This window comes from Petaurus breviceps, unplaced genomic scaffold (genome assembly GCF_028583685.1).
Source record: "Petaurus breviceps papuanus isolate PSGF00001 unplaced genomic scaffold, PetGlider_PUasm1.0 174, whole genome shotgun sequence".
NCBI lineage: Eukaryota > Metazoa > Chordata > Mammalia > Diprotodontia > Petauridae > Petaurus > Petaurus breviceps.
This window is the reverse complement of record NW_027185761.1, coordinates 3,792,153-3,810,152: the sequence shown is the minus strand read 5'-3', so window position 1 is coordinate 3,810,152 and position 18,000 is coordinate 3,792,153. Positions and strand designations below refer to the sequence as shown.

Genomic DNA, 18,000 nt, shown 5'->3' with positions numbered 1-18,000 from the left:
CAAAGTCAGGGTGTCAAAGTCTTAGGAACGTGAACAGATGCAAAGACTTGTTAAGTCCATCCCCTGCCTACCGCCCAAGTTTAAGCAGTCCCTTATAAGTCCTACCTATGTTATCTCGAAGCTTTCTGTCTCCCCTTGTCTCTATCTCTGGGAGACTGTAAGATCTTCGGCACAGAGCTCTGATGCTCCCGACCATAACCCCACGCACCTGAGCTATCAAATACCCCGCATCTGAAGCCCAGTTTTCTCTCTTTTCATCCATGCATGTGTGAGTCGCCTATGGGTTAATGATTTAAAGGTGCCACGGCACCACACGGGTTATCCTCAGTCCCTCCCCGCCACAAGGAGACTTAGAGCGAGTGTGTTTATGTAGATCTGCTTTCGGTCAGTCTCTTGGATCAAATGGCCGAACTGCTCTACTACAGCCGCCTCTATTTCTCTGCTTCACTCGCCGCAGCCTAAGTTTTGCGAGAGAGGAGACCGAAGCAGGGGTGGGGAGGGAGAGAAGAAGAGCAGGAAACTAACAGGTGGAGAATCTCCGGGAGCGGAGGTTTGCCCTGCTCCTACCCGGGCAAACTCAGGTGCCTACTGCATGAGAGCGGGGGTGGTGTAGGTGGGCTCCTGGGATTGAGTAGGGGAGGTGTGCAGCTAAAACGGTACGGATTGGTCGTGATGGAACGTGTGGGGGTGGGAGGTTTGGGACCTCAGTATTTACCCTCTAGGGCTGCCCCTGAAGGTTTGTGGAGGGGGAAGAGGGGAAGAACAGAAAGCAATAAATGGCAAGGTGGAGGGTGTTGGGGGGATGGGCAAAGCAATAATTGAAGGAGGGGAGAACAGTAGTTGTCAAAGCAGGAACGCAAAAGCAGTAATTGTTTGGGGGAGAACAGTAATTATCATGGGGGCGCGCGCAAAGCAATAACTGTCTTTAGGCGGAGAGCAGTAATTGTCATAGAGGTGGGATAGCAGTAATTTTCCGGGGGGTGGGACGAGGGGTAGCAGGAACAGGCATGGGGGTGGAGTGAGGGGTGCGTGGGAGGAATCTGGGACCTCGTTCCTAGGCCAACCCCCCGCCCCGTGCCCCTTACAGACCCTTAGAAAGTATTCACACAATTGAAAGCACCTTGCATGCCCGCAACCCAGCAGTCAGCGCTTCAGAGCCCCTCCCCCCTGCGCTGGGGTAGAGACCCCTCCCCGGCGGTCTGTACTCTAGCCACGGCTTCTTTCTCTTTCTCTCTGTCTCTTTCTCTCTCTCTTTTTTATTTTATTTTATTTTATTTTGGTCCTCTTCGCGCACGTACTTTTCTAGCCCCCGCGTGGCAGGACGATGGATCAGCTAGGAAAAAGTGAATGAAGGAGGAGGAGGAGGAAGAAGAAGAGGCGGAGGGAGGCAGCGGCGTTGGCGTTGACTTTGACTTTGGCGTTGGCGTTAGCTTTGGCTGCGGCTGCAGTCGGAGGAGGAGGAGGAGGAGAAGGAGGAGGAGGAGGGAGCGCCCCTGACTCTGGCCGGGCCGCAGCGGGCGGGCTGCAAGTCGGGGTCTGGGCGCTCGGTGGGTGCCGCAGCGGCTAGCAGAGCAGCGCCTCCCCCTCCCAGCGAAACCATGGACAGCCTGCCGGCCTCCGGGGCCAAACCCCCGAGCGGGTAAGCCAAGGCAGCTGGGTGAGCCAGCTCCTCACTCAATTTATTCTTAAATCGCTTGCTTCTGAGTTTTGATTGACCCCCACCCACCCGCCGCGCAAGCACACATACGCTGTAGGTGCCCTCCTTGCCCGGACTGGGGTTTGGCCGGTGTGTGTATGTGTTTGTGTTTGGCTGGGGGGGTGGGGGTGGGGGGGAGGTTCGTCTTTGTCGCTCCCACCCTAACTTAGCACCAAGATCAGTCCAAGGGGCGGAGTGGGGGGGGGGGCCCACTTTGGTGAGTATTTGTGTACTTTGTGTGCTGGGGTCGTTTCCCAGGTAACAGTGTCAGGCCTGAGTCTAAGTGCAGTTTGTTGGGTTGCTTTCTTTTTAAATGAGATTTAGACAGCCCAGCCCCAACCTAATTATCTTCGTCGTAGTCAGTAGCAAACACTTACTAATTGCACTCTACACATAGATTGTTCTGGGTGCTTTTATTCTCCTTGCCTAACGACCGTTCCACTTGCATTCCCTTCCCTCCCGCCCCTCCCCAGTTCTTGGCCGTGGACAGAAGCTCTGGGCACTTAAGGGGAAACTCAGAATCAGTGGTACCAAGATTAATGGATGCCAAGGAAGTAATCCCCTTTCCTCTAACTCCAGAATTCCCACCTCACTACTAGCTTTATATGGAACTTGCATCCTTGTCTCTTGCCTAGCTTAGTTTTATACTTTCACCTGTCTTACATACCTGATCCACCTGCACAAATCTAATTAATAATGATTAATTGATTAATAATAGTAGCAGTTTCAACAACTTTTCCTTCGAAGATGTCCTCTTGGGACATCCGTACCACAGTGCTCCTAAAACTTCTGAAATCACTTGGATGGGGGCAAATGTGCTATGAGTATTGGAAATGGAATGAGTGGGTGGGGATTGGGAGTGCACCTGCTTATGGAATGGGCCCATGCTTTCAGCCCATTTTGCACACTAGCAACTGGACTTGAACATGGGGGAATGGGGGACAGCAGATCTCTTTCTCCCTGCAACTGCCCCCACTGACTCACCAGGGTCCATATGCTGCTGCTGTTGTCCCAGTCTTTCAAAAGGGTTTTCAGAGACAGAAGTTTTCCTTTTCCTTTTTGCCAGGAAAAAGTGAAACAGCAAAGCAAATCAAATAATTTTGGAGCTCAGGAATGTTAAGAAGAATTTTTTTTCAGTGCTCTTATGTGGTGTTTACATAATTCCCTTTGATTGGACAAATCCAAATAAAGAAAAAATGTGGGAAATTCTTTTTAATGAGCACACAAATTAAATAGGCAAACACAAAACAGAATTACCTTTAAATCTGCTGTTTTAATATGCTTTGATGAAATAGCAATGAGTTTTACCTTTAGATAAATGAGAAGAAAGGGTAAGGAAGAAAAAGAAGGAAGACAAACAGCATCTAAATATACATACATGTATATAATATGCACATATATATATATACATCTTAAGGATTTTTTAAAAAGAGTTCAATTCAGAACTAGTTGCAGTAGGTTTTTAGGATAGATTCATGCACATAAAAGTTGTCTAAAGAAATAACTATCTTCTCTAGAGACTGTGGTAGAAGAGACCCCATTAGTCCAGTTAAAAATGTTTTTGATATTTAAATGGCAGTGAATACAAGATGTAATATGACAGCCATTTGGAAATTCTTTTAGAGTGTTATTAATTACCAGTGTTGGTAAATTCTGGCCTGCCCACTCCCAATCAGATCCCCAATTGTAATTGTCTGATTTGTATGTTGGAGTGGGTTTGATTGGAAAATAAGAGTTGTTCCTAATTCTTATCCACTATTTCCCCCCTACCTCTTTTAAGGGTGTGAGCCTATTTGTTTTAAAATGTTCATTAAATACAAATCTAGAAAACATGGGATTGTTTATGTCTTAAACATGGGGCTAACTTTTTGACTAGTGGTTTTCTTGGGATGACCTCAGTTCTTATGTATTAAAGGTCAGCTTAAACAAATAAAATTGCTGAAAGGAATTCTTTACTGTAGGTAGACAACCTATTGCTTGTCTAACTTAACAGGGCTTTATAAAGATAGACAAAGTATTGAATTCTGGCTGATGGGAGGAATGAAGATATGATCCCTTTATTCATTACTTAAAAAAAAACATTCTTCCCTTGTTGCTTCGATAATTAAGAAAAGAAGACAGTAACTGCTGTAGGTTTGGGAAGAATTCCTTCTACTTGAGATTTCAGCTATGGAATAGAAAGTTTAAAAAGAAAATCAGTTTACTCTTATTTTTCTGCATGATAGGGGGAAGTGATTGGCTTGATTTTTCCCAACTCCAAATCTATATGGGTGGAGACTGCTGGTGGATGTTGCTTCTTTGTGTAGACACCATAAATCAGGCAAAAAAAATTCTTAAATTTAGGAAATTTGTAACTAGATTGCAAAAAGAAAATTGGGTCTACATGATGATTAAAGTGTGAAATGGGACTTGAACTTGATTGCTGTATTGCAGTGTAAACTTATAAAAAAAATTATTTTTAGTGTTCTTTTTTGCCCAAAAAAGTATCTAGTTTTAAATTATTTTGAAATTGGACAGTTTTATAAAACATGTCAGTAGGGTAAATGGACATGACTTCTTTAGTGCAAATACCTAGAAAGATTCTTATTTAAAAATGAGACGGACTACTTAAAAAAAAATAAGAAAACCTGCCAAGGTTCAAGGTCATCTTTATGGAGATTTACAGTTTAATTTCTGTATTCTGCCTTTGCAGAACTTTACTGAATTAGCAGCAAAACAAACATAAAAATATGTTTGTGAGATCTTCAGGAAATACTTGGATGTTAAGAAGCATTGCTTTTAGATTACCTGTTGTAATAGTCGTGTTTTCTGGAATGACTGTTTAATATGGTGTGTACTTTGTAGGGTAGCGATTCTTAAAGTGTGGTCTGGGGACCTCCAAGGACACCTGAGACCATTTCTGGTCAGATCATGAGATCAAACCCATTTTTATAATAACACTAAGACATTTTAATTTTCAATACACTATTAATAGATGCAAAGCTCTTGGGGGGTGGGGGAGGATCCTCAATTTTTTTAAATGTAAAGAGATCCTGACTACCAAAAGTTTGAAGACTGCTGTTCCAGGATATCTCCTGTGTAAGTTACTCCTGGTGGCCTGAGGTTTGCTAGAATAGTTATTTAATTTTTTTTTCTATCCCATGAAAGGGGATTTCTGTGTAGTATAGCAGGTTGTGACTACGTAAATGCTAAAACATCTGGTGAATTTTGTAAATAAAATAACTGGTCAGTTTGATGAAGCAGCGAGCAAGAGAGAAACATGTGGGATGTCAGCCAGAGGAGACCTGGGAGATCACCCTGTGTAAACTGATTTTTCAAGTGAGTAAACAGTTCCGGAGAGACTGGATGTTTGGAGTGATTCACTAGTTTGATCTACCCTCTTAAAGGATTCTCAGTATGAGTTTAATTTTGCTCAAGCCTGATATTTTGGAACTCAAATTATGCTGTTTTCAGGTTGATAAAAGTAGAAGATTGTAGACTTATATTTTTAATATTAAGGTATATGTAAAACACCTGTGATTTATTTTATAATGAAAAAAAGAGACCTACAAAAGTTTCTTTTCTTTAAAAGGGGGCACAATGAAAGTCATAATAACATGAATGATTCTAGTAATAATCATAGTTATGTATAACAACACTAATTATAATAACTAATCGAATGTTTCAAAGCCACACTTGTTTGCTTTGTTGTTGCAGTGTCAGCATGTTGGATAATATGCTTTCATTCTTTCAGAAGATCCGATGTTTATTGATTGAATTAGCGATGGTGTTTTTATGTTTTTTCCCTTCTTTCTGACATTTAGTTACATAAGTGTTATTGTTAAAAAGGAAGATGCTATTTTGAGTACATTTTCTTTACTCCATTAAATTTGTGAATACTAAATTCTGGTGTTGCTAGATGTGAAGAAAATAAGAGGCCCATGAATCTTATCCCCATATTAAAAAATGTGACTTGAGAATTTGGGCCCCTTGCCGCCCATGCAGTGTCTGAACACTTCACTGACATTACATCAGCTTCTCTTTGAGAACATTCTGGATTTTCCGATGATTGTGCAAGGGTGAACAGACTAACATGCAATGAGAAATACATATGGAGATTTGGAGAAAATTTTGACCATCCCCTGCCCCTGGCACTTTTGGCATTCAGAAGTTTCCTGTGAATCTTTCTTCATATTTAGAGCAGGTTTATTCTTTATAGTCAGATAACAAACAAATGATCACAGATTTAGAGCTGGAAGAGGGACCTCAGGGGTCAGCTAATTTCAATTCTCATTTTACTGATGAGGAAATTAGGGGTCCGAGAAGCAAAATTATTTTACCAAGGCCTCGGCAGAGCCAAGCAGAGCTCAGGTTCCAGATCATAAGCAGATCTTCTCCTAAGATAATCAATCGGCAAGTATTTATTAATGTGCTTTAGGATCCTTAGAATCCCTTGTTTTTCTCATGCCTCACCTTCTACAAGAAACTTTTCTGGCTTCTCCCAGCTCCAACCCACCCCACCTTAAAGTATGTTGGATTTATTTTCCATATATTCCATATATACTTTTTAATGTACGTGTTATCTCCCTAAAATGTGAACTCTCTGAAGACAGGAGTGGTTTCAAGTCAAGTCAACAAGCACTTTTTTTCCTCTTTTTATTCTATACCACCAAGCACAGTGCCTGGAACATAGATATTCATTGATCCAACCTTTTCTTCAACTTGGGAACACTGAAGTGAGTGAAGAGTAAAAAAAATAAATAAATTTTTGTCACAGACTTTCTTAAGAAAAGAATAATTATAATTAGCACACTTGATAATACCCTTTTTATGAACTGTGGAATATAAGTTCCACAAAGATAAGGAATTTGATTTTCTTTTCTTCTTATACCCAGTAACTGACCTTTATATATACCAAGTGCCTAATAACCATTTGTAATTTAAAACAGTTCTAAAGAAGATAGAATACATCATAAGCTACACCTCCAGCACTTAGCACAATGCCTGTTGTCCAGTAGGTGTTTCATAAACGTTTATTGATTGATTATCAAGTAACATTATTCATTATATCATAGTTCATTGGAAATCTCTGGTATTGTGGCTCTCGGCAATCTGCCTCTGACCTATCCCTCCAGTCTTATATCATTATTGTTTTCCTTCACAGACACTTGTCAATCTGCCCTTTTGCCTATTCTTGGTATTTCATCTCCTGCCTCTGGCTTAGATAGGGTTTCTTATCCTCACCTGGAGTGTACTCCTTCCTCCTCATCTTTGCCTCAAACACCCCCTAGCTTCCTTCAGAGCACACCTCAACTACTTTCTTCCATACAAGACCTTTCCTGGTTTGTCTTCCAGGAATTCTGGGCCTCCTCTTTTGAAATGACCATATTACTTGGTTGTATTACTTAGTATTTGTTTATCTCTATGCACATAGTCCTTCCCACCACTCTACATCTCTCTGCACCACTCTATATCTCCCTACAATTTTAAGCCTTTTGAGGACAGGGATTTTTTTTCACTTTTGTCTTTGTGTCTCCAGCTCCTTCCACAATACTACAATACTTTACTCATAGGAGCTTAATATCTAATAAAATTGTATGTTACATATTCATTTAGCTTTTACATTTTGTCCTTAGGGTGATAATAGCCTTGCTGTTACTAATTTTTAAAAGTATCTTTTTTCCATGTTTAGTTCATGTACTATACATTTTAAAAAATGTTTTGGTCAATTTCAATTTTCAATCTCCCTTTTTCTTCCTTCTTTGTCTTTTTTTCCCAACAATACCCAGGTCACGTTTCATTTTTTCTGGCTTTCAACACTTTGAATAGTATACAGTATTCTCTTCAGTATTACTTTCTCTTAGTCTTCCAGTTCAATTGCTTCTTCCATCATGATCTAAAACTTTTCCCTAACATGTAGTTGACCATTTTAGGGACATTTTTCATGCTGTACATATTGGTAATCATTGTTTTCATGATTTATTCTGTAAGTTTTAGTGAAGGTCTCAAAGTTACTGGATCCTATAAAATGGTATATCAAAGTGCCATGGAATCCCCCAACAACAATGAAATGTTGGTGTCCCATCTGTCTCTAACCTTAAAGGAGAGTAGGTGTCTCTTTTTGCAAGAAAAAAATCCTTTTTAAAAAAATTATTAATCACACTTAACTTTATCTATTCTGTTAGTTTCCAACTCACCAGCACTTGTACTTTGTTGGCATTATAATAATTAGTTCTTTCTGTGCTGCTTTGTAACATCTTAGGTTATTTGACCAGTGAACATTTAGTTTTCCTGACTAAAAGGTTAATTAAGAAATAAGGCATGTTTTGAAACCCAAGGAAGAGAAGACTTAGGTGATAATAGATGTATTTCCAAACCATGCCACTTGAACTCATACCACCCTTCTTATCCTATTCTGCCCAGAATTTGGACTCTATTTTTGGGACTCTGCTAGGTGAACTTTTTACTTCTCTTGCCCAGAACCAGGCTTCCATGTCATTTTCCAACTGTTTTCAAACCATGATGCCACATGAACTTTTCTCCCCACTACCTATTTCCCCTTTATGTGTTATCTTCCTTCACTAGAATGAAAGCTCCTTGGGGGCAGAGACTTTCCTTGCTCATATTTATATCCTCTTTAGTTCCTGGAACATTATAAATATTTAATGTTTTTTTCCTTTAATCAGTAAACACTAAACTCCCTTCCTTCCTTCTTCCTTTCCTCCTTCCTTCCTTCTTCCTTTCCTCCTTCCCTTCCTCCTTCCTTTCCTCCTTCCCTTCCTTCCTTCCTTCCTTCCTTCCTTCCTTCCTTCCTTCCTTCCTTCCTTCCTTCCTTCCTTCCTTCCTCCTTCCTTCCTTCTTCCCTCCCTCTCTCCCTCCCTCCCTCCCTCCCTTCTTTCCTTCATTGTCTTTCATTATGTGAAAGGACCTCTTAAGGGGAAAAGATATGCTTATTCTCTATTGCTGTAGAAAATTAAACAAGGAGCAATAGGTTGGCACTATTGGGAAGTCAATTTTGATTTGATAGAGTTACATCAAGAAAGTAACATTCAAACAAAAAGAGATGTTCAGAAATGAGCAAAGCTTCCTGGCTGTAGTAATTGAATTCCTCATCAATGGGAAGTGTTGAAACAGAAGCTGGGTGAAAACCTGTCAAGAGGGGATTGATTCCTTGAGCTGTATCTTAGAGGTCATTTATTTTGTCGTGTTCCAGATAGGAAATCATACATTCTGCAGGAAAATCCAGTACAATAAATGCCAGTGCCAAGGAAGTTTTAGAGAAGAAAAAAATCCCTCCTAGTCAAGAGCCTATATATTTTAAGTAGTATCTAATACAGTAAATTCCAGGATAGTGAAAGGGTTTTTGGACAAATCTTCAAAAGTTGATGAGATTTCATCCATGTTTCCTAATTCTCTCTCTTTACTATAAAACTTTGTAGTTCTTTTCAAAAAGTTTTTATTGAAGGCCCCCCCCCTTTTTTTTTTTACATCGGAGTTATTTCCTGATTTCTCCACACCCACCTATACTCCCACCTCCACTAAACCATTACAACAAAGAAGAATCCCATGAAAACTATCTTGGTTTTTCCCAACCCCACCTCTAGTAGATAGTACCACTCTCAACTTTGTATATACGGTTTCTTTTTGTAATTTCTTATCTGTTTATATATTGTATCCCTTCAGTAGAATGTAAGCTCCTTGAGGGCAGGGACTGTGTCATCTTTGTCATTGTACACTTAGCACCTGCCTGGTCACCTATTTGAAATTGAATAAATACTAATGCTCGTTCAGGGAAGAAAAAGTACCAGAGTTGATATTAGAGTTAGTATATACTTAACTATAAGTCTAGAAAAGTCATTCTTTCTATATATGTTTCCTTAATGTAACCCAGTGAGAAAGTGTTATATTTTAGCAGTTATTGAAATTTAAAAATTAAAGATTTTAAGGGGTTGGACTAGACTGCTTCTAAGGCCTCTTCTAGATTTACGTATATGAGTCTTTGACCCAACTGACTTTTCAAATGGAAAAACCTTCTGGCAAAAGTTCTGTTATCTCCCTGTCTTTTCCAGTTAGTAATATATTTTTGAAAAATATATGTTCACTTTGTAAGGATTAAAAACCCCTGCCTTAGATCAAGATGCCTTTCTTTCTTTTACTCTTTTTTTTTTTATTTTATTTTTTTTGGAGGGCAATTGGGGTTAAGTAACTTGCCCAAGGTTACACGGCTAGTTTTTTTGTGTGGGTGTTAAGTGTCTGAGGCCAGAACCAAACTCGGGTCCTCCCAATTCTGGGGCCAGCGCTTTACTCACTGCGCCACCTAGCCGTCCCTCTTTTACTCTTTAAATTATTAAAAACTTGCTTCTGTTAAAAAGGGGCAGAACTCCATAGTGGAATGAACTGTGGCACTTTGGAGAAAGGGGTTTTAGTAGAAACTCTCTGGACTTCAGTTTCCTCATAAGAAATGAGGGCATTAGAATAAATCAACTCTAAGGCCCCTTCCAAGTACATGAATTACTTGAGTAATTCATTTGTTCACTAATGTTAAATTGTTCACTAATGATAAAATGATTAGTAAGGTAATAAACATGTTTATTTCTCTTCTTCACTTAGTTCCTCTTAAAGTGACCTTTCTTTTCTGTGGCCTCGATTATATAAAAATAATCAAATTCTGTGGGACTGAGACATTTGGTTTCCCTGGTGTCCCATGGCTAGTGATGCTAGCTATGTATAGGCTAATTCTTGAAGACTTTCAAGACTATTACTAGGTCATATTACTTGGAATGAAATAAGGTTTTTATTTAAAGTGACTATATTTCTGATACTGGGGTGAAACCAAAGGAGACTGGTGGGCTATTTGTATTTTGGGGGGAAGGGAGAGATGAATTATTTTTATTGACTTTTCTATAGTTCCTCTATTTATTCTTGTGTCTCGGGAACAGGATCATTAGAAAATACTAATCCTTGAGGGTTCCCCAAGACAGTAATTCTGCAGGTGCCAAGTGACTTAGAACTCACTTGGCTGATGAATCCCTCTCCTATGGTCAGTTCTTGGTACAAGAAAAGGGATCTGAGCTCACATCTTTTGGCACACTCCTAAGCAGTATAAACATCTTTGTGATTCACCACATTAGCAGTTTATCTCAGATATGGTAATTCACAAAGCACTTCTAGTAGCTTAATGTTTCTTAGAATAAGATACATCACTTTACTTTGTCTACTGGGGGAACTTGAGAGAGCCTTCCTTACCAATTGGCATTCTAGAAAAAAAAAATAATTGCTTATCATCAGGCACCAACTATGTGCTAGGCACTGAAGGAATGACAAAATGAAATAGTTCTTCCTCACAAGGAACTTATATTCTATCTGTGGAAACAGCATTTTGATGTTTAAGTAAAAACAAAATGTATACACAGTAAATGTGATTCCCAGGGTGGGTTGATTCTGGAATCAAGTATAGCTACAAGTCAGGGTACTTCTGAGATGCAGGACAATTGTAACCTTAGATCTTCTATTCTTTCTACCCCTTATTTCAGTCACTTCCATGAGCTCAGAGTCAGGAAGTCAATGGGCATTTATTAAGTATTATATATATAATATTATATTATGTTATTTATAATAATTTTATATACATATATAAAGTATTAAGTATTATGTCCAAGTGTTTGTATGGACTATTTGTGCCCGACCTTTGGTAGAGACTTCTGAGCTCATAGTAGTCTGATACACATTGGTCTGACGAACAGTGAAACACATTATACCTTGACCCCAATGTAATGATGTCATTTTGGTCCTCTTAGAGAATGAAGGACAGGGACCATGTGGCAGGCACTGTGCTAAGTACTGGGGACATAAAGGAAGGCAAAAGACAGACCCTACTCTCAAGGAGCTCCCTGTCTAAAAACCACTGTGTACAAAAAAGATAGATACTGAAATTGGAGATAATCTCAGAATGAAAGCACTAAGATTAAAGAGGATTTGGAAATGTTTCTTTCAGAATGTAGGACTCTACTAAGATTTGGAGGAAGCTAGGGAAGCCAGAAGGTGGAGGTGAGGAGAGAGAGCATTCAGCCCTGAGTCTGGAGATGGAATGTCTTGTGGAAGGAACCAAAAGGCTGCCAGTGTCACTGGATTGCAGAGTACTTAGGGAAGTGGGAGGGAGGGAGAGGACAGTAAGGTGTAAGTAGACAGGAGAGGTAGGAAAGGATGAGGTTATAAAGGGCTTTGAATAACAAAGGGGGGGATTTTATATTGAATTGGGGTGGGAGGAAGGTGATATGGTCAGATCTGCACTTTAGGAAGATGCATTTGACAAAAGAATAACCATCCAAACTAGAAGTACAGTATAGGGGTGAATATTTTTCCTTGCCTAATAACATGGAATTTGAAAGAGAGGACAATCATATTTCCCCTTAATCCAATAATGCTCAGATAGTTTCTAAAAATCACTTCAAGTTTGGGACTGAGAGTGGGAGTGGGAAGGATATCGACCTTCAGACTCTAAAGCAGTTCACAGTAGTCAAGAATTTCTTTCAGAATGTGTGTATAAGTTTGTGTAATAGTAAGCTACTAAGGGAGCAAAGTGGGAATCAAGGGGGAAACCCAAGTTCTGAGGAATTGATAATTTAGCTCACAAAAGTCTTTACTCTGATGCTGTCACATGACACAAAGATAAAAACAGGTTCTCAAAGGCTGACCTTGGACAGTGCTTTAACAAGCAGGAAGAGCTTTTGGAGTTGGCTCTGCCTAGCTAAACCCAGAGAGTGGAGCTTGGCTACCAGGCACTGACCTTTCTTAGCCTGCCAACTCATAATTTAGATTGAAAAATCGGGGAAAGCATACAAGAGATTCAATGCAATCTCTAAAAAAAAAATGTAATGGGGAGGAAAAACTCTAATCTGTGTCTGCATAAATACAAAATTCTAGGGCATAGCTAATGTGAAGTGAAAGCGTGCATTCACAAATGAGATTTGGCAATTTTGACTCCCTCCCCATTACCTTACCTAATAATTTGGTTATTGAGTAAGTATTAGGGACCATTAGTCTTCACTAAGAGGTGTTAGCATATTGTAGCGGCAAGCACCCCAAGCACGTCCTCAGGGTTTGCTGCTACCACAGGTTCTTGGATCTGCTTTGATAAAGGAAAGCAACTCAAAATGGGTTAACAAGCTTACTTTAATCAGTCAGACATATATCGTTTACCTTGTTCAGGGGAAAAAGGTCAGCACCCCAAACTTCAAAATATACAGACAGAATTATCAAGACATTAACAGATCAAGTAGACAGCTTTCCAAACTGTCCAACCATTACATCCATACCCAGTCAACATCTGGGTTTCCACATTCTGGGTTTTTCAAAGCCGGGGGACTCTCAACAACGGCTTCCCAGAATTCAGATCAAATCACAGAACACTTCTCAAAGTGAGTCCCAAAACAAAGCTACACATCAGGGCTTATTATATAGCCTTCTCCTGGCTCAGAGAATGTAACAACCTTATTGACCCACTGGCCAATCAAAAAGTATCTACTGAAAAACAAGCCTCCCTCCCCAGGCTTCTGGTGCACTTTAGCCTAGGGGCAGGGAAGATCTTTAAAATTTACATTCGTATTACACATATCAAAGGAGTAATAATTTGTTTGTATTTTCTCTTTTTTTCTGTAGTTAATTGATGGGTTTAAAAGCATAGTTGAAGAACTAGTGCCCTGATAATTAAGACTAACAGTCTCAGCTATTCAGTAAACAGGCTGTTAGGTTTAGAAATTCATTGTCCCACACAAGCAAAAATCTGCAGATTTGCTTCTTGGTTTCAGTTTAAAATGGTCTGCCTTGGCTTATGTTTACATAATGCCATCATTAAATAATTTTGGTAAAAAATGGCCTGGCTCAGTTTAAATCTATTTTTATCATTAAATTTTATTGTTAATTTATGGAATAAAACAAGCATTTCCACAACATATTACAATTAAAAAGCACATGAAGCTGCAAATCTATTATGTACAGCTTGCTATTCTTTTCAAATATACAACAAAATTAATGTATAAATTTCTTTTTTCTTCCTTCCCCTCCCTCCCTAGAGATGACTACCTTAGATGCAAATGTGTGTGTTAGGGGAGGGGGAGTTTAAATTATTCTATTGATACTTCTATTTATCAGTTCTTTCTCTGGATGCAGATATAGGACAAACATCCATTTTAATGAAAAGCAAAATAAAAACATGGTTGGTATAGTTCTGAGTGATTTGGATGTCTTAATTTTTCTACCCAAACTCTTCTGGTATGTAGCATTTTGTAGTTTATGTTCTAGATATACCCTTAATCTAGAAATACTTCTCGGAAGAGGAAAACTCTGAGTTAAGTTTAATTCATTCCAACAAACATATGAAGTACCTACTGTGTGCAGAGTATAGTATGTATATAGAGGGAGAGAGGAACCAGTCTAGCCAGATGATAAAGCCATGCATATCTATGAGTGCAGCAGAGAGATTTGAAATGATTTTGTATGAAATTCAAGGGAAAGGACCAAGGAAAACTTAATGGAGGCGAATGCCTTGAATAACATGGTATCCTCATTAAATTTGTAAATAACATGGAGCTAAGAATTATAATTATCTCATCAGAAGATAATTAGGATCTGAAAATAACTGGGCAGGCTAGAATATTGTGCTGTCTAATAAGATGGAATTTAATAAAGACACGTAAAAAGTCTTTCCTTTGTGTTAAAGAAAATTGACTTTGACGGTATAAGATAAGGGGTCATGGTTAGACCATAGTTCTGATGAAAAAGAGCTGGAGACTTAGGTGGGAACTGAAAGCTCAACAGTGGTGGGGGAGCCAAAAAAATGAAATCAGACCTGGGTTGCATTATTCGGGGAGTAAGGAAGTGATCAACCTTTTTTTTTTTTTCTATCCTGGTCAAACCACATATGGAGTGTTGGGTTCCATTCTAGGCTCCATGATTGAGGAAAGATGTTGAGAATATTCAAAGGAGAGCAGTCAGGATGGTGAAGGGACTCCAGTCCATGACTATCTGATCATCACATGAGGATTAGTTGATATTTCTGCTGAAGAGAAGAGGGATGGTTGTTGGGCAGGTCGGGAATGAGAGCTGTCAAAGTATTTGAAAGTCTGCCTTTGGGAGAGGGGTTTGACCTGTTCTGTTTAGCTCCAGAGGATAGAACAAGGAACAGTGGGTGGAAATTGTCATGAGTAAAATTTCAGCTTGATGCCAGGAGGAATTTCCTAATAGTCAGTCCTGTCCCCAAGTGGAATGGGCTGACTCAGGCAGTAGTGGGTTCTTCACATTGAATATCTTCCAGAATGGGCTACATGACCAATCATTCACCAGGTTTCTTGTGGAAAGGATTATCTTTCAAGTGTGTGGATCATTGACCACTGAGGTCCTTTCCAACTACAAAATTTTGTGATTCTGATTTTGCAATGGCATTGGAGTTGGACTATAAAAGATGGCTTCAAATTCCACAAAAAGGGAGAAAAGATAGTGTGAGGAATATTGCTGTGACCCATTCTTGGAATAGCTCACAGCATGTCAGAGGTGGAAGAGGGCAGGGTTATAGAGGGCATAGAACATAATCCAAGTTAACCTGGATCTTTTGATGTGAGTGAATAAGGTATAACACCAAATAAGGAAAGAATCTGTTAAATTATGAAAATGCTGATTTGGAGCTAACAATCATTTAACTGGCACAAAAATTGTAATTTACTTATATTCATTGATTGCAAAACTTCACACTTTCTGTATCATTAAATTTTAGCTTAAAATTTTACTAACAATTGCATTAGAGTTGTAACTTATATCGTTTGTCAAACTTATGGATTATTTTGACATTGAACTTTTTAGTGGGTTTTTTTTGGGAGTGGCAAATTGCCCAAACTGTGGTACTGATACAGGGTAGCAGATGAAATGGAATTGTTGCATCAGTAAGGAATTTACTTGGTTTTCACAAAATCATTTTCCCCAAGATATAGTTCACTTGCTAATGTTATTGTTAGTACAGAGACAGTTGCCTAGAGAATGAATTATGACTTTGGCAGTTTGCTTATAACAAGAATGAACATTTCACTTCAGGAAATGGTTGAGGTGTGTTCTTTTAAAAAAAAATTTTAATTAAAATATGTGATGGTTTAAGACCCCAAAGCTATAAGCTAGAACATTTTAGTATAATTTGTGAGTTAACATTCTGTTTATCCTTCCACATAATCAAGGGTAATCGTTTGGTTTAAGCAGAATATGTTCCTCTTCTATTAAGGCCTATTAGCAAATGAAAATCATTTCATCTTTTTGGTTTTATAGCAGAAATCTTATGTTTTCATAGGTTTCAAAATCTAACAAAGGCATAACAGTTTTAAACTAACAAATGATTATTCTTTGAAAGAAGTATAACTAGGGATGGAGTCCATCGATTTGCTGTGAATATTCTCTCTTCCACTTAGTCTCTTTTTGGAAGTTAACCAGTCAGTGTTTGTTATGCACAGGGTAGCTGAAATTGGCTCATTAGTGTCCTTGGCTGTCACTGGGGCCCAATCCTTGGTGATAAATTAGACGTTTTAGGAGAGACATTGTCATGCAGTTTTGATACTATTCTGACCTGAAAGATTGATTGACTTAAGTACCTATACATTTGGTTAGCAGAGAATGACTTAAGCAGTGAGGAGAATGGAACTCATTGTCTGCAGGTCATGTTAAAAGCCCTTCTTACTGTATATTGTGTGTGGTGTACTAGTGTTAGTTTGGGTCCATTAATGTGTATTACTACTCACATTGAGATACATTTGTGAAGTCTTATTCTGCATCGTCACCAAATTGTATTTGTTAAGCACCCACCTGGCCATGATTCAGTTGGCTTCTTAAACTCATGAATATTGCAGAAACTAGGCTTCCAGAGTGTTACAGTGTGACTCATCTGGGGACTGTGAAACTGGAATATTGTTAAATTTTTTTCCACTCTGGATTGATAGCTACCCCTACCCCCAAATGAAACTCTTCTGTTTTTCATCTATTCCTACAGACGTCTTTCTCCTTCTCTGAACAGTTTATTTTTACTTATAGCCCAGCTCTCCTTTGAAGGGAAAAAAATGTCTTCTCTCCATTTTATTATGCAACTGTTGGCCAAGAGAAAGGATTGGCATTCAAACATGGCATACCAAATGGCAAACCCAAAGGAAAATGATCTAATCAAATGTGTTTTTCTAGACATCCCTTTTTCATTTTCTGAACTGTTAGATACAATTTGTACAATATCCTTTTGTGGCTTTCTCAGAGTTTAGCCTTTAGGTTACTGGAAAGCAATGGATAACTTGTTTGCAACTTTAATCATAGACTAATATATCTAGGAAAGAGTTAATTTGTCACCACTATTTTCATGAAAACATGCTAGCAAAATGTTTGCATATACTGAATGGAGTGATCATACCTACAGTAATTCTTAACTCCCTTTGGGAACCTCTCTTCCTTTTCCTTTTCTTCTGGTCCTTAGTCTTCTTCCTCTTCCTTCTCATTTTCCCCTTCTCCTTCCTCCTCCTCTTCTTCTTCCTCTTCTTCCCCTTTGGGGAGAAGGGAACTTTGAGGGTCAAAAATTTTCTACTCGATAGGCATAGAATCCTTTTCATTACCACTAAACCATCAATATTCCGGAAGGATGGAATATTAGGTGTAATTTGAGTTTAAAGAATTTTCTAAAAGTCCACCTTAATTTAAAAGATAAATATTTTGATAGGTGTATGACCCATAAACTCTCATCAAAGATCCATCCTTTGCTTCCTTGGGTTTGAGAATCATCAGAGATTGACAGTGGAAAAGTAGTGTCTTGGTGGCAAAGTAAAAAGGATGTAGGACGTGAATATAGGAAAGACCAGGGTTCACTTCTTGACTCTGACACTTTCTTGCTGAGGGAACCTGGGTAAGTCAGTCAACTACTCTGTCTCATACACCTCCCTAGGATGACTTACTCACATGGGAGTTATAGTCTCTTTCCACACCAACCAAATCATGAGTTGTTGACATTGATAAAAGATAGTAATAATTACTGAAATTTGCATAGCCTTTAAATGGTTTTGCATATTTTGCCTTATGACAGCTCCTTAAGGTAGGTATTATGAGAAATATCTCCATTTTACAGATCAGGTAACTGAAGGTTATATTCAGTGCTACAGGGTCTGCAGTACCCAGGGTCAGAGGGAAATTGGAATCCAAGTCTTCCTGACTTAAAGCAGGCAATGCTATTAGCTCTGCCACTCTGACTCTCCAAAATGGGGGAGGCTATTGTGGCAGGTTTATATAAGAGGAGATGTGATGAACTCAGCAACATAATT

At 39.0% G+C, this 18,000-nt stretch overlaps 1 protein-coding gene across 10 annotated transcripts in view; it reads left to right on the top strand.

Annotated features, from left to right (window-relative positions):
* Positions 1–331: 331 nt before the first annotated feature.
* COBL (cordon-bleu WH2 repeat protein) overlaps positions 332–18,000 on the top strand; it is a 371,034-nt gene continuing 353,365 nt past the window's right edge. For 6 of the 10 annotated variants that reach the window (XM_069083710.1, XM_069083713.1, XM_069083715.1 and 3 more), the window contains exons 1-2: positions 333–581; positions 1,307–1,639. In XM_069083710.1, the coding sequence (XP_068939811.1) occupies positions 1,599–1,639 (41 nt within the window). In that variant the 5' untranslated portion in view covers positions 333–581; positions 1,307–1,598. Of the gene's footprint in view, positions 582–1,306; positions 1,640–18,000 lie in introns of those variants that run through there. The other 4 variants (XM_069083709.1, XM_069083719.1, XM_069083714.1 and 1 more) reach the window with 4 other exon arrangements.